This window comes from Platalea leucorodia, assembly GCF_965183815.1.
Source record: "Platalea leucorodia genome assembly, chromosome: 3".
Taxonomy (NCBI): domain Eukaryota; kingdom Metazoa; phylum Chordata; class Aves; order Pelecaniformes; family Threskiornithidae; genus Platalea; species Platalea leucorodia.
The window spans coordinates 15,026,190-15,047,294 of NC_138825.1; the positions used below are offsets into that span (position 1 = coordinate 15,026,190).

General features: G+C 43.6%; 1 protein-coding gene across 3 annotated transcripts in view; it reads left to right on the top strand.

Moving 5' to 3' along the window:
• The window catches only part of ABHD12 (abhydrolase domain containing 12, lysophospholipase), a 48,968-nt gene that overhangs the window by 19,562 nt on the left and 8,301 nt on the right, over positions 1 to 21,105 (top strand). For all 3 annotated transcript variants that reach the window (XM_082306785.1, XM_082306787.1, XM_082306786.1), the window contains 4 exons: positions 2,229 to 2,353; positions 5,842 to 5,947; positions 8,352 to 8,471; positions 11,304 to 11,334. In XM_082306785.1, coding sequence (XP_082162911.1) covers positions 2,229 to 2,353; positions 5,842 to 5,947; positions 8,352 to 8,471; positions 11,304 to 11,334 — 382 coding nt within the window. The remainder of the gene's footprint in view (positions 1 to 2,228; positions 2,354 to 5,841; positions 5,948 to 8,351; positions 8,472 to 11,303; positions 11,335 to 21,105) is intronic.

Below are 21,105 nucleotides of genomic sequence, written 5' to 3' on the forward strand. Positions count from 1 at the left end.
GGAAAGCTGGTTTTAATTTGAGAGTAGAGAGCTGTGATCACTTGCGATTAGCCCAAGAAAAATGTTGTTTTTTTCCCAGAGTTGTGGGGTTTGCGTGTGTATTTAGCTGACCTTACAGCATTTCACAGTGGATTGCTCTGCAGACCCTGGATCTGGAGTACGTCTGCTGGGCCCCTGTCAAAGACCGCAACTGTAGGCAGGCTTTCTGCTGTGCTTGTTACTGCTTGTGCACTCGGGACCTCTGCTGCCGCCTCCTCCTCTATTTGCTGCTCTCCATGGGGCAGAGGTGGGTCAGTGTAAGGCTTTGGTACTCACTAATGTTCTTCTAAAGCCCCTGTTTTGTACTGTTTCCTCTGCCAGTCCTTTGCTGTTTCTGCTTTCCTTAGTGCTTTAGGAAACTGGGCTCGAGGTATGGAAGTGTCATTGGAAGACTTGCTGGCTTTCTTCACCTTTTCATTGTCAGGTTTGCTGTGGGAAGTATTAAAATCTGTTGAACCTTTCGACATGGACTTCTTGTAGCCAAAGCTGGTTGGCAGTGTCTTAGTAATGTATTTTTTTTTTCCCCTCTTGGAAAATGGCAGTTCCTTTAGCTTGTCAAGAAAAGTGCATGGATTTTGATGGTAGATGTTCCTGAAGTCCAGAATATGGTTCCTGGGTGAGAGGAGACAGACAGGTACCTGTAGGCAGGCAGTAGTGTGATGGAGGCAGGTTTTGGACAAATAGGAGGATAGCCCATTCCCTGCGAGTACCCCAGCAATCAGCCAAAAACTTTACGGGGGGTGGGGGGGGGTGGGGGGTTGGGGGGTTGGGATATCTCCTTTTTCACGGTGCTGAAAAACTGTTCATGAGAGTCTTGGCTTTAGCCTAGAGCTACAAAAGCTGTTGAGATCTTGAAGCTTTTAGTGCCTGATTAAACTATTTCCATCCCAGTTCTGTCTGCACTCATATTTCTTGTAGAAATGTTTAAAAAAGAGGTCTTCAGGCTCTCTATTCGATAGTTTCAACTAGCTGACAGTGTTTAAACCCCCTTAGCAGTAGTGTGGAGCAAGTTCAGTGTGTCAGCTCCTAAAATTGCCAAATGGGAGATTAATAATTACATGCATCTTGGAAAAATTGATCTCTGCTTTCAGCTGCCGGCGGTTCCCGATACCGAGAACTGGTTGCTCACTGGCGTGCAACGTTGTTCCTCCTCGAGACTGTCTGCTGGAGAGGAAAGGAATTTGTGTTGCCTGAAGGGTTTACATGCATTTTAGTTCTTGATTGCAATGATAGCTGAGGGCCTCAGTGTTTCTGCCCATAAAATGTTAATCAACTAGATCATTAGAAGTACACCTTTATGTATACATACATGCATGTGTATATATACATATGAGTGTGTATGTGGTAATTATTCTGAGGCAATAAAGTATATTTTGAGAAAAATTGCTTAACTAGATGCTGTGTGATCCTTCGGAGGTTTTTTTGTTTGGTTTTTTTTTGTTTTTTTTGGGGGGGGAGTTTGTTTTGGGGTTTTTTGGTGGTGTTGGTTTGGGGTTTTTTTGTAGCTTACTCTTCCCAATCAGAATACTTAGGAGAAAATAGAAATAAAGTGTTGGGGCAATTGTTCCAAATTCAGTCTGGATTCATAGAGAGTGATGTTGCAGATAAGAAATTTCATAATGTTTTATAACTTAGGAAGATTTCCTTTCCAGGGTGTGGAGATGTATGAAGCCTTTTAGCTGGATGAGGCAGAATGTCTGCTCCAGTCTGTACATGAGATCGCATGTAATTTTATCAGTCTCGTTACAAATAGTTCTTCAAAATATGTGAAAATTTAACTGAACAGAATCTTGCTGATAGTGATTTAAATGGGAAGTGCAGTCAGGCTACTTTTTGGAGACAAACATGTGATATGCATTTCTAGAGATCCTGAAATCTATTAAAACGCTCTGTAACAAGAGCTTTTTTCTGCTGATTTAAAATGGAATCAGTGGGGAGTTTCTGTTCCCTTTTTCTAAGCTGCACATCATCAGCTGACAGTTTAGTTACTTCTGCTTCTCTCAAACAACGGAGGCTAGATAAACTGTTTAAAGTTAGTTTTGTTTAGAGAGTAAATGACCAGGTTTTCAAATACACCAAGCATACAGATTGTTGTGAAAATTGCTTCATAAAATTCCTGCTGTATTCAGGTCTGTCTCTCTCTCTCTCTCTCTCTCTCTCTCTCTTTTTTTTTTTTTTTTTTAATACAGGCGATACGGATTATGGTTTCGATTGCGGAAGTTAATAATCTGGTTGCTGGGAGTGTACATAGCCATTCCATTTCTAGTAAAACTTTGCCCTGCTATTCAGGCAAAGCTGGTCTTCCTAAACTTTGGTAAGTGACTCAGTCTGTTGGGATGGGTGAGGGGTGAAGGGGAGGAGTGTCTTTATCTTTCATTTGTCTGCCTTCACTTGTACCCTGCATGTGTACAGCTTGTGAAGCATATGAACTTTCACAGGTTGTAAATTTTCCAAACTATGGTTTGGAAAGCATTCTCTGTAGCCCTCGTGGTCTTTGTCATATGTCTTTATATAAATACAGTGACCAAACTGAAGCCAACTTTCAGCTGAAAGGGTCTCCTTCAGGAAAACTGTGCAATATGTCAAATGCATTTTTCTGAAGGGTTCAACAAATTTGCACGAATAGACAGCAAGCAAGTGAAATGAAATCCAGTGAATTGTTTTCCAGGCAGTGACTCTTCACCTGAAAGCATTTTCAAATATTCTGGTTGGGATAGAAAAGGCCTGTTCGTGCAGTCAGATTGAATGGAGAACTCAGATTGAAAGGAGAACTCCTTGTGTCTGTTTAGCCATTGCATTTGGTCAAACTGGCGGTACAGTGGATCTGGCAAGCTGGCTCAGCTCCCAGTCGTCCAGGGAAGCCTGAGCATCCACAGGAGGGAAAATGATGGAGCGTCACTGTATGAGAGATGCTTCTTTGCAATCTAAATTTGTCTTTAGACCTCACTTGTGTTTTGTAATGAAGTTTTGAAAAATAAAGGACCAACTATGGATATGTTGCTTTTATATAACTTCTGTCATTTTGTTTGCATGCTCTGTATATTCTAACACCTTGGATCATGGTCACTGTGAAGTGCACACATGTGCGGGCCATCTCTTGTGTCTTTGATTGTCAGAACTGACAGCTGGGTAACGTGAATAATGCAGATTACTTCCATTTTCATCACCTTGCTTTTTCAGTGACGATTTTAGTTTGCCCTTGCAGAGCTTTGTTAGGTCTCCCTGAAGTCCCTGCCTCTGTTCCTTCCTAAGTGACTGAAATAATTGTCCCGTAACACTTTCTTGCACTAGTACTTGCACTAATGTCACTGCAGTGTTGTTCTTACTGCTTTATATAATGGCAGTCAGATTTTACTTGTGACAGTATTCCCATGAAAAGCTATTTGCCTTAATACAAAGTGCATTCTAACACACTTATTGGAAGTACATTGGCATGTTTGAGTAATTCTTTTTCACTGTAGAGTGACACTTCTCCTTCAGAGGAGTGGGGTAGGGTTTGCCCTGTCATATTGGTTTTTTAACCTTCTGAGTATAAATCACTACTCTTCAGCTGTTGTTTTCTCCTCCTTTTGTGTAGTTTGGGATTTGCTTCCAAAACAGTAGCACAGAGCTTCAGGAGAAAGTGCTTCCATTTGTTTCTCAAGGTAGCTAAAGAGGAATCAATAGCCATGCTCTCACTGTTAGCAACCAAATCAACGTGTTTGTTCCGAATCTGGATTTGTTCTTGTGGACAGGCAATTCTAGACATTCCAGGTTATGAGATACGTGGCCATAGGGGTAGAGATCTCAAGCTGTCTCTACTGGAAGTCTTCAGAAAACTGAGATTTCTAGAAACATAAATCCAGACTAGATCAGATTTAGTGTATCAGTATGATTAACAAATTATGTGATTTTTGTCATGTGATGTGTTGCAAGTGATACCAAATAGCTCTGAAACATGTCACTAAAAAAACCCTTGATGTGCTAAATCTCTGTGTATGCCTATATGATGACAATGATGATCTGTTTTTGTGTTTAGAATAGATGGACCATCCCAGTAATAAATGTCATACATAAAAATTGCCTGTACTTCTATATTTTCCTCTTGCTTTGAGGTAGATGTTTACCTGACCCCCATCACTAATACTGGTATGTTCCTGTTTGTATCTGGCAAGAAAGTTGTAACATATTTGAGGAAAATCGAGGCACAGAGAAGTTTAATAATTTTCCCAGAACACTTCCAAAAGTGACTTGTGCGCTTGTCCAGACTTACCGTCCTCTTGGAGGATCCACCGCCCTTGTGAGAGGGTTGCCGAGCTCTGCGGTGACGGCGCAGTGACCCAGCGGGTCTCTGGTGGCGTACATGCTTTGTCTGGGACTCTTCCACATGCTGTTGTGTAAGAGCAGACAGACTTGCATGGTCGTCTTTTTTTTTTTTTTTTTTCCCCCCCCCCCCCCTCTCTCAAGTGTCTGCAGTCCAGGGGGCCAGATTTGTCAGGTTAACGTAGGCTGTCGTCTGCCTCGGTTTTCACGTTTGTGGAATGTTTAGTGATTTTTTTGGGAGGGTAAGTGAAGTGAGATTTGACTGTCATCATTATTAGTGCTTCTTTTTGTGTCAATAGCACAAAAACTTTGGTATGTCAATTGTTATGCCACTAAATTTCAAGGAGACAGACTTCCTGGTTCTGCCGGGGTGGAGCTCAAGTTTATGGGAAAAGCCTGAATCACTGGGAGAAGAGAGTCCTTAAAACTGCTTCATACTGTCAGTAGATCGCTGTAGCGTCACTCTTGATATTGGGTGTTTCAGAGGCTGCCTGGAGAGGCCGTACGGCATTGGTGATGGAAAAGGAAGCATTTAGACTAAGCACATCCCCTCATTTAGCACATTGCACAGTGTCTATAAGATGTAGCTTGTGAACCAAGCAATGGAAAACAAAATGCTGAAAATGTTTGATGTTTGACTTGCCTGATGTTGCTCATGTTTGAATCATTGAATATAACAAGCAACAAACAACTGTGTGTTGTGTAAATTGGGGAACATAAAATATCTGGAAGAGTGAATCGAGGTGTAATGATTTTGTTTTCAGGGATCTCTTCATGAAGAGATGCAGTTTCCGGCCGAACATGATCTCTTTTAAATGCTGCAGTGTCTGGGAGACGTGGCAATTATTTGATAGCCTTTGGAGAGTGGGCTAACGAACTGCATATCCTCCTCAAAGGCCCAGGAGGACAGTGTTTAACACAATTTGTCTTACTCTTACAGGACAAGAGCAACGTGGTGTCTGCTACAGTAATAAGTGTTTTCTTTAGATTGTTGTATTATAGAGGTTGAAACCACATGTCATCCTGAAACACCTTACAGCTCTGGGATGCACCCTTTATCCCAGGGAGTTTGTCCCATCAGTAACTTCCATTCCAGCTACGATGCAAACAGTAAAAGGTTTGCCGAATCAGCTAACCCCCCCCATTGATGCAGCAGGAGCGATTATCTTGTGTCTGGGAGATTTACAAAGCAGACTGGGCAGAGATGGTTAAATGTGTGTCACGGAAAGCTTTGTTTGTCTCCCCCGCCTCTTCATTTTAGCCTGCTCCCTGTTTTTTCGATGGTTGCTTGTGTCTTTTTACCTTGCTCTCTTTGATGTTCGTATCTTAGTCACAGCTGTAGCTGGTTCATCCTTTCACACAAAAAGAATAAGGTCTTCCCAGCACAGTGGACCAGTCTGTACAACTCTCCAATGCCTTGGTAAAACAGTTTTGTAAGAAAATAAAGGTAAAAATTAAAAGGTTTCATACTCTGTTCTTTTTCTTTTTTTTGTGTTTCAGTGAGGGTCCCATATTTCATTGACTTGAAAAGACCACAGGATCAAGGTTTAAACCACACCTGTAACTATTACCTGCAACCGGAGGAGGATGTAACCATCGGCGTCTGGTAAGGAAGCCTGTTCTGTGCAGTATGTGCCATGCATCTTTGTCCTTCTTTTTGTTCTCAGTGTTGCCTATCCAGTATTTTTGCTGTGCACGTGACAACCGTTGTCTGCTCTGATTTGTGGATGTTTGTGTTTTCCTCTGCCAAGTGACCGAGTTCATGTTGAAAAGTATGCACATCTCTCGAGCTCGTCTGAACTCAGATCCGTAATGTGTGAAACACAATTGGACAACCTGTGCATTCAGAGAAACTTCATAATTTGGAATCGTAAAGGTTACGGGTCTGCATTGCTACGAAGCTCATGCCTCCATATCAGATGAGACCCAAGGAGTTAGAAGTTTTGTCATTCAACTGCTGTTCATATTTTGTTTTGCAAAATAAATGTGGGGGAAGGTAGGAAAACAGGATCAAAGTGTTCAGAGTAGGAGGAAGAATATTCTGCGTATAAAACATATGTAAGGTTCAGAGAGTGGGTGAGAACGGAACATGCAGTTTACTCTCTTAACAAAACAAGTGACAGTGTCGGAGCTCACTTGTCATTCCTTCCTCACGAAGAAGATTTTCTGGTCCCAGGCAAGGGCGATTCATTTTAGCTCCTTGTTACCTAGGATCAGCTCAGCTTACTGGTTCTCTGCCTGAAAAGGTCTGCTTTCAGTACTTCCCGTATTATTACACCAGCTCAAACAGCTTCTGCATGTGTTTCTCATGATCACTTTCTATTGTGTCTCAACACCAGAAGTTTCAAAGCCACAGAAAAGTTCCTGCTAGCTTTGAAGAAAAAGCAGTGCCTGCAGTTTGAATGCAAGAGTAGCAAACACCTGAAAAAAAGGCTAGACACCATGTCAGGTGTGGAGGGAAGGGGGCTGTTCCTTAATACAGCCAGTGATGTTAGATCTGTCAGCTGTAGGATTTGGAGTTTTCAGTTATGTGTGTGTAACTTGTAAGTGTCCGCTAATGCAGTAGAGATTTTCTCTTCACGTGAGGGTATATGACCTTTGGAATGGGACAGCGATATCCTGCTACATAAAGATGGTTCCTTCCCTTTAAGTGAATTTTGGTGAAAGACATGTTTAGAAGCTGGAAGTTAAGTCTTTCCACGGAAGGCTAATAAATAATGGTTTGTATCTTCACTTGGACAATTAAAATTCTACCTGCTAAGCTGTTGAGTAAGTTTAGATTGCAGTCTTGAGATTTTAATTTTGTTTCCCTTACAAGTGTACTGTGTATCTTTACTAAAACAGAACTTCCAGCTTGTGGTGGCAATTTGAGTCCACGTCATTTGTCTTGATACTTACGAGACAGGTTTTCATGAAAGTTTGGAGCCTTGCTTTAATGCCGGTGTAAGGTCTTGTGTTCAGTATATTTCTGAAACAAAGTTCTCAGCCTCCTTTATTCACAAGCTTGCAAAAGTCTTGAGGCAGAACGGTTGGAGAAGTTGAGTCCTACAGTTACTGGGGCTTTTTTCCTCCTGAAGAACTCAATGTCTGCTGGCTGCATGCATGCAGGTAGACTTTTTACATTGTTTGCCCATGTTGGTTTGTCCTCTGAGTTTTACATCTGGGAGGAAGGTGTGGTAGATGGAGTTTGTCTTTCTTCCAAGGAGAAAGGCATGTGACTACTTAAGTTATGTCTGACAGCTGTAAGCTAGCCCCCTTGTCAACAATTTGAGATGGCTGTGGGCATGTACTCACTTTCAGCGTTTGTCTTCTAGAGTAATTACCCAATTTAAATGCCTACCTTCTCTTCAGTCTGTCATTCCTCTCTTTCCATTCCATCAGTGTTGAAGTCTTTCTAACAGACTGCCCAGCTGTATTATCTACAGAAGAACAGCTGTGAGTTAAAAATTCCTGGCTCTTCCAGGTTGTAGCTTTTCCAGCTAAAATGTTATACCTTCAAGAACCTGGTGTCTGAAAACAAAATACATGATCTTCTCGTCAGACCCTGAGCTCCTGTTTTTCCTCAGATTGACTGTAGAGTCAGATATGCTTCTTACTCGCCAAACATGCTTTCCAAAGATTATTCTGAATATCTGCTGACCTAGCTGTGAATCTTGTTTACGGTGTGTAAGTATGTTAATTGAAGTAATTAAGTGCTATGAAAGCTGTGGCATTGAGATTATTTCTCCAAAACTGTGGGAATTTCAGTAATTGGGCTTTGTGTTTGCCTGTGAAGATTGATGTCTTGCACAGCCCTGAGTTTTGAAGGCAATGGTGATGGAGATGGAAATGTAGAAATAACCCTAGCCACTGCCTTTTAAATTTGGCCATTTGTCGCCTAATGACAGTTTTATGAAGAGTGTGTGTGAGGTGTGTAATCCTGAGTTAATGAGTTGATCAGAAAAACTCAAAAGTCGAGTGGCAGACACCGCGTAGCAACAGGACAATGTAATTTTTCCTTCTGCCTACAGGCACACCGTCCCTGCAGCCTTATGGAAGAATGCACGAGGGAAGGACCAGTTGTGGTTTGAAGATGCCTTGGGTTCCAGCCATCCTGTAATCCTTTACTTGCACGGCAATGCGGGAACAAGGTGAGACACAAAACAGTGATGGCTTTGTTTCCTGCTGTGTTTTCCTGGCTTGTCACAGCTTCAACACATTGATAAGAAAGATGCGGACAAACTTTTTAGTAGGGCCTGGCGCAATAGGACAAGAGGTAATGGTTTTAAACTAAAAGAGGGTAGATTTAGACTAAGTACAAGGCAGAAATCTTTTATGATGAGGGTGGTGAAACACTGGAACAGGTTGCCCAGAGAGGTGGTAGATGCCTCATCCCTGGAAATATTCAAGGCGAGGTTGGATGGGGCTCTGAGCAAACTGATCTAGTTGAAGATGTCCCTGCTTATTGCAGGGGTTTGGACTAGATGACCTTTAAAGGTCCCTTCCAACCCAAACCATTCTATGATTAAAACCAAAATAAAATCTAAAAGCAATTCAGTGCTTCTCCCTTCTTTTAAAAGGAAAGCATGTTTTAAGAAACGATGCCTCTCCATTTATTGAACATGGGAATAGATTTATTGCAGTTATCAGAGATACTGATATTGTAGTTTACCTTGTACCCTCTGCTAGAAGCCAGGAGCCTGTGACACTTCTCAGGTAGGGAGAAGTACTTCTCTTCAGTATAGTGGTCTCTGAACCAAGACATGGGATAGTATTAGTGCTTCTGTATATGTGATTTACACGCATTAAATAAACTTTCCAGTTCCTTTCATGAGCTTATTTTAGTAGTTGACACATTCTGAGGAAGGAAAATGGGAAGGAAAGAGGAAGGTAATATGCTGGTCTTGTTTCATTATTGCATACATACAGGACATTTGTCTGGAACAGGAACATTTCTAAAATTCGTAATTTTATAGTTGACCATGTGTATCAGCTAGAGAAGTAGGTTGGTTCTCTGTACTTTGTTGCTGGATGCTAAAAACCATTAGCGCAGTGTGAAACTTCCTGGATGTTTCTCAGAATCACGTTCTTACTGCCACATCCCTGCATGGTACAGTGCTTTAGTTCATTTATTGGAGCATGGTCTTTTTCCTTACTAATATGCATTTTACAAAGAGTATCAGTCCCTTTCTGAGTTTTGAGTGCCAGTGCATGTTCTTTTGAAGCTGACGTCTGCTCATAGATACTCTGCAAGAGCAGAAACATTGCAGAAATAAAAGTTCCATGATGTAAAGCGAAGAAACTCTGTTTTAACTGTGCTGGTAGTGAAGGTTCGCTAGCCTTTACATCACAAGAACGTTGCCCTTTTTCACCTAAATTCTTGTCTTAGCAGTGTTCTTTTTTTGGTACAAGGGCATGGTGTGGAAGATGCATGCTGTGAGCCAGGAAATGCATGAGCAGATGGGTTTTTGGAAACTGACCTTGTCTTCTTGTGCTGATGTATTACAAGGTTAATCAAATTGTTGCATTATTTTTCAAATACTGCTTCGCTTGTTTTCTTGCCTTTATTGGGTGTAGCAAATGATACTAATGGAAGCTATTCTGCAGCTTAATGGTGGTAATTTGGGACCAGTATCTCTGGTATGTGTATATTGATTAGATTTATTTCTTGACTCCCCCAAGTGCTACTGAGATAAAGTACTGAGCTGTGGATCGATAACATATTTCACATTTTGCTTTACTCTGCATATTGGCGAAGCTGGAGGTGTATTGGCTTTGCCATTTCAGCTTCAATATACGTTGCCGTATGTTTCTGCACTGCATATTTAGTTTCTTGGGCTGCTTTATTGAGGCAGGCTGCATTAACCATAAGTAAAAGGCACTACCTTGGCCTTCTGGTTTGCCCAAGTGGTCTGGAGCTCAGGAAAAAATGTTAACGTTTACTTGATCCCCTTAGAAAAAATTCCTCTGTTGCACTTTGAGGAATGCATGAAAAGGCACCAACGCGTGCACGTCAAGGCTGGCTTTTCAAGCAAGTATATCTTCTTCTTCAGACTTGTATGATTCAAAATGACTTACAAGCAACCCCTTGCATTTTGCCCTGAGTGTTTTTTGGCTGCATTAGGTATTTTGTAGTATAGTTGGAGCTGACAGCTTTTGGCTGGCAAGCACATGTGTTCTTAGAGGGGAGGTCTGGAAAGTGGCATTTTGGTTTGGAGGCTGCACTGACCAAACCAGTCGTAGTGTGAATGTTTTAGAGTTTTCATATGAGTGCGGGAGTAAATCTCTTGCATCAATACTAGACTAAAGTTTGAGTGTGGATTAGCCATGTCATGTTGTGGATATATTTTAAAGCATGTAATGGCACATTCACTCTCCTTTCCATTTTATTGTCTAGATTTCAATTTATGAAAAAAATGTTAAAGCAGATTCTTCCCCTGGACTTATTTATGGTGTTCAACTCTGGTTTTCTCTGCTCAGTCTTTTGCCCCTGTCCTTTCTGTCCCTGTGCTTGGAGCCAGGTGAGAAAATCCAAGGGCCAGCTGCTTGGGTTAACGTGGTGAGTTCTGCTGAGAGCATCGCACCTTGGAGAGCAGGGGTTACTGGCTGGGGCAGCACTGGTGGCAGGAGCACAGGGTCTGCAAAGCCAACAGGGACAGGCTGTTCTGGATGTATTACAGGCTTTGGAAAAGGCAGATAGGAGGGTGGGTTGAAAAGTTCGTCTTTACCTGCTGTGAGGAGATTTATAGGGAGAAGTTGACTTCAAAACTGTGTCCTGCATAGCTCAGCAAAGCCTTGCTGCCTCCTTGAAGCCTGTGACAAAGCAGTTATGGTGTTTCTTATGTTTGCCATGTTTGTGTTAAACTGGAAGCCTGAGGCAATTGGGAAAGTCTGTTTCTGGAAGCTTAAATGTTCACATGTGGTTTTTTTGTTTGGTGTTTTTTTTTCTCTCTCCTCTTCTCTTCATGAATCACTTTCGCCAGAGGAGGGGATCACCGTGTGGAGCTTTACAAGGTAAGTGGATGCACATGTTGTCCAAGCAGTTACATTAACACATCAGATGTGCACAGACTTGAGAAGACTGCTCATTACAGCCCACTGCCAACAGGCAGGTAGCTTAGGGCTCTTAGTCTCCTCTAGATAGAAAGCATCTATGGGAAAAGGGGTCTGTAAGTTGTGAGCATACTTCCCCATATTAAAAGATATTTGAAAGGTCTCTTACTTGCTGCTGTTAACTGTCAGCTCCAACTGAACTAACCAGGTTCTTTGCCAGGAATACTTTCACAAAACAGTTTATAGGAAAAATTAGAAGTTTTATTTAATCACAGCTGTAATTTGATTGATTATACTAGTATACTAATTTAAGATACTATTTAAGAGTATTCTTTCATATGCTACCAGTCTCTATATACTCACCACCATAGAATAGAATAGAATGTTTTCTGTTGGAAAGGACCTACTACGATCATCTAGTCCAACTGCCTGACCACCTCAGGGCTGACCAAAAGTTAAAGTATGTTAAGGGCATTGTCCAAATGCCTCTTGAATGCTGACAAGCCTGAGGCATCAACCACCTCTCTAGGAAGCCTGTTGCAGTGTTTGACCACCCTCTCAGGAAAGAAATGCTTCCTAATGTCCAGTATAAACCTTCCCTGATACAGCTTTGAACCATTCCCATGCATCCTATCACTGGATATCGGGGAGAAGAGATCAGCACCTCCCACTCCACTTCCCCTCCTCAGGAAGCTGTAGAGAGCAATGAGGTCACCCCTCAGCCTCCTTTTCTCCAAACTACACAAACCTGAAGTCTTTAGCCGCTCTGCATAGGACATGCTTTCCAGCCCTTTCACCAGCTTTGTTCCCTTGCTCTGGATGCAATTGAGTACCTTCACATCCTTCTTAAATTGTGGGGCCCAGAACTGCACACAGGTGAGGCCACACCAATGCTGAATACAGTGGGATAATCACCTCTTTTGACCAGCTGGTTATGCTGTGTTTGATGCACCCCAGGATTCCATTTGCCCTCTTGGCTGCCAGGGCACATGGCTGACTCATATTGAGCCTGCTGCCAGCCAGCACCCCCAAATCCCTTTTTGCAGGGCTGCTCTCCAGCCACTCCTCTACTAATTTATACTTGTGTCCAGCATTACTCTGTCCCAGGTGCAGAATCCAGCATTTCAACTTGTTAAATTTCATCCCATTAACCATAGCCCAATGCTCCAATCTATCTAGATCCCTCTGCAAGACCTCTGTCCCTCAAGAGAGTCAACAGCACCTCCCAGTTTGGTATCAGCAAACTGGCTAATGGTGCATTCAACTCCTGCATCCAGATCATTGATAAATATATTGAACAGGATTGGCCCTAGAATTGAACCCTGAGGAATGCTGCTGGTGACCAGTCACCAGCCAGATGTAGCCGCATTCACTACAACCCTTTGAGCTCTGCTCGTCAGCCAGTTCTTCATCCAGTGCACAGTGAACTTGCTCATCCCACAGCTGGACAACTTGTCCAGAAGGATGCTGTGAGGAATAGTATCAAATCCAGGCTAGCAAATCTGGTGGCTTTTTTTCTCATTACAATGAAAATTTTAAACTCAACCATTTCACAATCACTTTGGCCAAGACAGCCACCTACCATGACATCTCCCACAAGCCCTTCTCTGTTCACAAATAGCAAGCCTCGGAGGGCATCTTTCCTAGTTGGCTCACTGAGTACTGGTGACAAGAAGTTATCTCCTACAAACTTCAAGCATTTCCAAGACCTGCTCTTCACAGCAGTATGGTATTCCCAGTTGATATCTGGGAAGTTGGAATCTCTCGTAAGGACAAGAAGGGCTACCGATCCAGAAATTTCTCCTCATTGCCTATAGAATAATTCATCGGAGCTTACATCCTGGCTGGGGTATTGGTAGTAGACACCCACTACATCTCCTTTGTTTTCCATCCTCCTAATCCTCACCCAGAGGCTCTGAAGCACATCATTACTAACTGTAAGGGCTGTGCAATCAAACATCTCCCTTGCGTATAGTGTGACACCTCCACCTCACCCACCCTGCCTATCCCTCCTGAACAGCCCGTAGCCCTCCGTCCCAGCACTCCAATCGTGGGACTCATTCCACCAAGTCTCACTAACACCAATGATATCATAGCTCTGGGAACCAACCAACGCTTCCAGTTCATCATGTTTGTTTCTCATACTGTGTTGCGTCAGCATATAAGCATTTCAGATGTGCTCCTGAGCTCTCTGTGGTCCCAGGAGCAGAGTAAATGTTCCCACTAGCATTGTCACCCTCAGGCAATGCCATGCCAACCCTTGGCTTACTGCTGCAATCCTGTCGGTATCCCCCCACTGATTCTAGTTTAAAGCTCTCTCAATCAGTCCTGCCAGCTTACACCCAAAGATGTGTTTTCCCCATTGGGACAGGTGGATCCCATCAGGTGCCAGCATATCTTGTGTCTTAAAAGCTCTTCCATGGATTAAAAGTCCAAAGTTTTGGTGGAGGCTCCAGTCCTGGAGCCAGGTATTGATATCCTGGGCTCGCCTGTTTCTTCCAAAGTCTCCCCCCGTTACTGGGAGGACTGAAAAAACCACTACCTGTGCTCCTGAACTTTTTAGCATTCTGAAACCTCTTTTGATCAACCTCAGACTTTTTGTTGCGACACCATTAGCGAAAGAGCAGGAATGGATAGTAGTCTGAAGGTTGTACTAAGCTCTTCACTCTTGTGGTGACGTCCCTGATTCAGGCTGCAGGCAGGCAGCAAACTTGCCTGAAAAGAGGGCACAGTCTGCAAATGGGTGCTTCTGTTCTGCCGTTGTTTCTTCTCAGCACTGGTCTTAATGCAGGTTTTGTTGTCAGGATGCCATACGTGATGCCATACGTCACCAACTGCTGGGAAAATATACGTGGATTGAGGCCAGCTCAGATTCCTCGCACTCTTCAAACCTTTGAAGGTGACATTTGGTCTTTTAAATGGCAAAATGTTGGGCCAAGCCAGTATAAACCTCCCTGTTGGTCCATTAGTTGGCCAGGATGACAAAGCTACTACTTGCCTATTCACAGAACAATTTGCTGCAATAAAACATTTTCAAGGTTGCCAGTGCAGGGGTTACTTCATCCCTTTTCAGGCAGGCAGGTTCAGCCTGGGCTTCCCCCTGTCCCATGGCACAGTGCGTTTGTGTGAGTGGTGCCATCTCAAGTGCTGAAGGTTTTGTACGAAACCCAATGAATTTCCCAGACGTGGCACCATGGTGTGTTACATGAGAACAGGCAACTTCGGCTCCTTTGGGTCTCTTGCCTAATGACTTTTGCAGTCATTTATTTTATTAAATTCTCTCTCGGTTGAAATTCTCGCACACAATTTCTTGATCTCTTATCACATGTTTATAAAAGAGCCATAATTATTTTTGCTGGCTCATTTCAGAGGGGTCTGAGTCTGTGTTTTTCCTATGAATTTAGCTATCGTTCCCTTCTCTTTATAATTTGTGTCAGAGTGTTGGCACTCATAAAGCTTTATTGCAATGCAGCTCCTTGTGCAAGATCCCCTGCCACAGTCTTTTTTAATTAAGATCGCTTAGAAAATGCTGTTTGGCAGCCCCAAGGAGGCAGGTGATATTTCTTTTCCTTTAAGAAAAAAGGATGAGCTAAGTTGCAGAAAGTTGGTTGAGGAGAGTATTGTGTATGGTGATCTGTTTGGTCATTTTTTGGGGGAACCAGCTAATGCCACAATGCATTTTGTGCTGGCCAAGACAGGCAGAGGAGTTTTGGATTTTGACTGCGCAAGGGTAGCAGTGCTTCAGAATACTCGAAAGATTCTGCGTGCCTCTGTGTTTCTGTGTGTGTACATGTATAGAGAACACAGGTTACCAAAACCCAAGGTTTCTGTTCCTGGGTCTAGTATTCTTTTGCTTCTGAGAACATAGACAAGTTGCTTAGTTTGTCTTTTTCAGTCACTCACATGCGAACACACACATGGGCTTACCAGAACCACACCAGAAACTCCAGGTTCGTGCTTATTCCAGCAGAATGAAACAGGCTGGATTGCTGTCCTTTTTGCTGGTGCTGCTAGTAGGCTGGAAGCAGCAGGGGAAACCCTCTAGAAGAGGCTCAGAAGGGGAATAATAACTCTAAGAGGTCTCTGTCCTTTCTTTCCGAGTGATTGATTCATGTGAGCAGCTTTTCTCAGCAGCAGCGCTGAAAATTGAGACTGTCACTGCTGCACAGTCTGTGAGCAGCAGGTGTCCGAAATCATTCTTGCCCGAGTCGATGTGTGTTTGAAGACAGTAACCAGATGCAGGAGCCATGAGGAAGCCAGCAGGAGGAGCAGCAGTGGAGCAGTAACCAGATACAAACTCACTTTGAGGGACATGCTTTCTTCCAGTCTGGACAAATGTCCAGTTATTCTTTGCTCAAGCCTGGTTTCCAGTTATCACAGTTACCGGTATATTCAGGGTCACTGTGTTATTCACGTTATTCAACTTATTCATGCTTGAATAATGCAACTCAAAACCTTTTAAAACTGACAAGAATCGTGTTCTCTTAGCTACCTTGACGGTCAATGAAAGACTACCACAAGCTCCTTCTGTAATTCATACTTGTACATCGAGGCTTTGGCAGTGAAGCTTTTGGTTGTTATTACACTGATGTGGTGGGATAGTGGAGAGCTGATGCAGAGGGTTTTTTGCCCACTGCATGAGATTACCCAACTTTATAGCAGCACATGAAACAATGCGGTATTGTTATAGGGGTGTAAGTAATTACTATAAATAAAACATTTGGCATTGTTAACTAAACATCCTGTTAAGGGTTGAAGGAAATGTCTGTTATCTGCAAAGCCAATTGAAATCTTACTGGCTTCATCTGAGACTTTTTCTGAACTAATTCTAAGGGGAAAAAACCAAGAAAGAAAAATACTCTTAAAAAAAAAAGACTAAAATGGAAGAGGCTGTTAGTGCAGGGCATGGGATTGGGATGCTCCCAGGGTTTTTGGCTTCAGGCAGGGGATGTTACAGCTCATCACCAGCTGTGTCCTTCACCAGGAGGAGCTGGATGTTGATGGTGGAGGTTCTTCCTTCTCTTGTGTATCCACTGTGATAGGCTGTACTTTGGCCTTGCTTTGCATGTCTGCTTTTGTCTTGGGAAGTGGGTGTTTGGGTGCTGCAGCTGCCCAGCACCAGGGTAGGAAGGAAGGTGTATGGGCAGCAGAGCCATGCTTTAAAGCAGAGGGTGCTATTAGTGTGGGGCCCTGCATCGTGAAGGTTGAGGAGGTCACCTTACAACTCTGGCAGCTGCAATGGTGGTAGTGACAGTTTCTCCTGCTCTTCCTGCTTGTTTCTGTTCCTCCTTAGCCTCATCTTTTCTTTCCCCTGGAAGAGAAAGGCACCTCTGAAGTGTAAGAATGGCGCAGTGCCCATGGTTGGGCCTTGGCACGTCCTTGGAGGGATGAGACCCTGCAAGTGGATCACCTGTATCTTGGCTTTGAGTTGAATAGGTGCAGGAGTGCGAGGCTCCATCGACTTCTTCCTTTGGTAAAGGCATGAGATGACCTTCATCATCTTTATCCCAGCTCTTTGTCCCTGTTCTCTGCTAGGGAGAGCAGAACTGGGCACACCGGCTTGTGCCATGCTGGGCTGTGAGGAGGCTGGACTTGGTGGTCAGGGGTTCTGAAAGTGGCCTGCCTAGGTTTAGGTGAGCCTGTGCCTGGGGGTGTCTTGAGGGCATCCTCATTGCTTACTGCTGTGAGAGGGCTGGTGCTCTTGGCAGCTGACCGGGACAAGAGCCAGACAGATCAATGTTGCAGCATCTCCTGCTCTCTGCCAGGTGCATTTGCTTTGTGCAGCCGTGCAGCTCCTGGCTCCCAGTGACGAGAGGAGAATTTGGCTGGGGGTGCATCACGCCATTGTTGTCCCTCTTCAGGAGACTCCACGCTCTTTGCAGGCATGGCTGCTGACTTGGGTGCTTCCTTGCTGCTTTGGGTTGTGCTGAGTGGCAGGATTTGGGGGTAGGGCTGTGCTTGGGGGTTCAGACCAGACTGGGGTTAAGGAAAACTGGAGGCCGCTCTGTGGTGGCCTTTGACAGGTATGAGGTGCAGGTGGTGGCTGGTGCAGGTCAGACCGACGGTCCGAGGAGGTAAATGCAGGGGGAGAACCAGGTGCTGAAGGGCTGTTTGCAGGAAGACAAACAGGGGGAGAAGGTGAATATTCAGGTGGAAGAAGGCAGAGCTGCCATGGGAGCAGAGACCTGGAGCAAACAGTGCTGCTCTCCTGCTGCGGGGGCTGAGCTCCCAGAGGGAGGTGGGTACCAGCCCTAACAGCACAGGTGCAAAGTATGTATGAGTATAAACATGAAAGAAATCTAGGATGGAGATCAAAAAGAAAAAAAAGTTTGAATTGAGAACATTATCAGTTATTAAGCAGATAGAAGTTGAAGGAATAGTTGAATAATAAACTCTCTAGTGAAACTGGGAGATAGTTGGCTTTGAAAGTGAAACGTTTAGTCCTGTGTGCGTGATTGCAATGGATGTGTTAAACTCAGCATATTTTTAAAGAAGAAATAGAGGATGGTAAAAATCTGTTTTTAAATATAACAGCTGCTAATTAAAATAAAAGTGCATCTATTTGTTATTGAGAAGAGATGCTGCCAATGCAGCATAACAAACATGTATAGAAGACAGGTAAACTGTCAACAGGTTAAATAATTTTTAATGGCCTGGAAAAGGCTAGATTGTATCTGATATCTTGGCAGTAAAATCACATTGTAAAGCTGAAAACCAGACTTTGCAAGAAGGAATTTTGTGTTCTGCATGTTCAGTCAGGGGGTCCAATATGTAAGTGAACATATTAAAAAATGGTATATAGTGATTCTGATGGAAACAGCTGTCCTGCAGCACCTAATCTGTTAATTATTATTTTACCTGATTATTCTGCTGTTGTTATGTAGGTTGCAGTGGTGTTCTGCACTGTGGTGTTGTATATACATAACCACACCTCTCTGTGATGCTGGCATAGTTATTTGCAAGAGGGTGTTGAAGAAACAGTAAATTGTGAGTGCAGATCCCAGAGTGGCACAACTGCATGTTTAATACCTCTGCTGTAAAGGGCCTTTGCCCTGGAAGCGCACACAGTACGGACCTTGTCACCTCCAAGGGAACCCCTTTGAAGGATTTAGAGCCAAAGAAAGAGGAACAGGAATTGCTTGAAGAGACCGGAATAGCAAAGAGCAAAGGAGCTTTGAGTGACTTGGAAGCTGTTGCGTTTGCTAATATAAATTCCAAATAACTGTTAGTGGGAAAATGGCATTGAAAGAGGGGCAGTGGAGTAGCACAACCCCATGGCCAGTGCCAAGAAACAACACAACCGAGTGCAGCAAGGGGGAGCACGGTGTAACGCGTGAGTCTCAGGGGGATGCCAGCAAGCAGCAGGGCAAACTGTGTGATACGTAGGTGAAGTTACTGGCTTTCCGTCTTCAGACGACCATTTAGATCCTAGTGGGACAATGGAAATGCTCTCTCCATTTCCAATCAGGCGTCAGTTGTCTGTGTAAGCTCCAGTTGTACTTGTATGCATACTGCGTGCCCCCAAATTGTTGTAAATTGTCTAATTGTTTATAACTCTACCCGATATCTGTATATGTAACCTGTTAAGGTTAAAATTGTACTATTCCATTAGAAGTAACACTCAGTATCATTCCAGTTGTATGCTGCGATAGTCCCAGTACCACCAGGTGTGTTGTTTAAAAAATAGCAACGCATGCTGACCCAGCCGTTAACACTGGAAGGCCCAGCGTGTGGTGCAATGAGCCCTGAAGGCAGCGAATGTTGCGCACCAAGCAGATCCCTGAGCAGGCATCTGCACTGCCCTGGTGCTGCACTGTCGAAACCACCGAGCGCTGCTCCTGCCTGCAGTCCCTCTGAGAACCGTGTCCTACCGCTACAGGGGTTCTGAACTTGGCTTTGCATCCTGTGGTTGTCTTAATAGCAATTTTATTCCTTGTGCAAGCTGCATTGGCTATAAAATCAAACGCTCGGGAACCGAGTAATGGCAGCACGTTACAAGGAAGAGCTACTCCCTGCCCTCAGACCTGTGCAGGCTATCGTGAGGCAAGCTGCAAGGGTAAACACCTCCGAGAAAATCCATTGCTTGGTCCTTGTGAGAAGCCTGGAGCCACAGGAGGGTTTGCAATATCCTTGCTGGACTTGTGAGCGATAGCCTGCAGTTGGTGGACTGTCAAAAAGGGAAATTGCAGCCATGTAACCCAGCGCATATAGTATTGCCACTGCTAGTAACATGGCTGAGGCTTGTAAGGCTTCTTCTGACCTTGTTTTGGAGCTCCCTGGAGCACTGTTTTGAGCTTGTTTAGCCATAAAAGCAATTGTCTTAACAACCAGGTGGCCACTGGCTAGCTGGTTTCACTTTTGCTGAGCTTCGTATAATTACATGGTATAGCCATAACCGTAGTACAAGTAGCAGCAATTCTCATACAGATGGTGCTACAGAGAAAATCGCTGTCATGCTTTTATGTACAAGTTACAGATAGAGTTACTGTGTGTCAGAGGAAAGGCTGATGACCCCCAGCACAGCGGTACAGTGTAGAGGAGCACAGGGCTGGTGTGCCCGCAGAGGCCTCGGAGGCGGGGACGCGGGGGGCATTGCCCAGGAGCACAGGTACGGGCGAGCATGGAGCGGGGCACAGGCTGACCCCGGGGACCCCCGGGCTGTGCACAGCCTGCCCGCGGTCCGCTGAAGAGGTGCGGGCAAAAATGGGTTTGGAGGTAACACGTCCAATGTATGCGGAACATGCCCCATAAAGTAATTTGGGATGTAACATGGATGTAACAGGCCAGTGAAGAGAAAGAAACAGCCAGTGCGTGTCTGAAATGTATGAAAATTAGCCCTGGATGGATCCTAGAGGGAAGTGGGAGAAACCATCGCCATCATAGTCCTCCCAGCAAAGGAGCTGAGTTGCCAACTTACCTGAACACCCCTCTTTTCTATGTTGTCCTTTTTTTTTTTTTTTTTTTCTGTACTAACGAGCTCTGAACTAGTAACCGTAATTGTTCAGGCTGTTAAGATTTCAGTTACGCTAGAAATAAAGTGTTGGTTTTACACATGAGATCATTTCCTTTTGTCCATTAGAAGGTTTAAAATATAGCATAATACTAAGATGGCTTTTTTTAATTATGTGTCATACATAGACCATGAGAGTAAAAATATTTTAATCTTTTTGTGACTTCTTCTTTTTTTTTTTTTTTTTTTTTTTTAAAATCTACCATGGAGCTGTTAAGTTCATACCTGAGCAATGGTAGCTTGGAATGCTAACATTGCTTTTACCAAGGCACTTTTTCTGAGCAAGTTGATCTAACATTGGGTATTTTAACTTGCTTTTAACAGATTTTGTTAGGATTACCATTGGCTGTAACATAAATCTTCTTGATGGAGCAATTGCACGTTTTGGATGTATACATTTAAGCCCTCTGAAACGGGCTCCTGTATGTTATGCTAACATTTATGCTAATTTGAATAATATAAATGAAGCAGTTGTACTGTTTCACTGGAAAACCTGAAAGTGTTTGTACGTGAAACAGTCATAGGATATTTGTGGATCTTAAGGGCAAAGCTGTTAAAGGGAGTATCAACATCTAAGATAGCCTAATACAAGGTTGAGGAAACAAATGAAGTAAAACCAGCGGGCTGAGATGATTAGTGTTTGAAAAGCTCTGTGCCTGCTACACCAAAAAGCTGTAAGTTGTCGCTTTACCCTGTCAGGCTGACAGTGTTATAAATTAGAT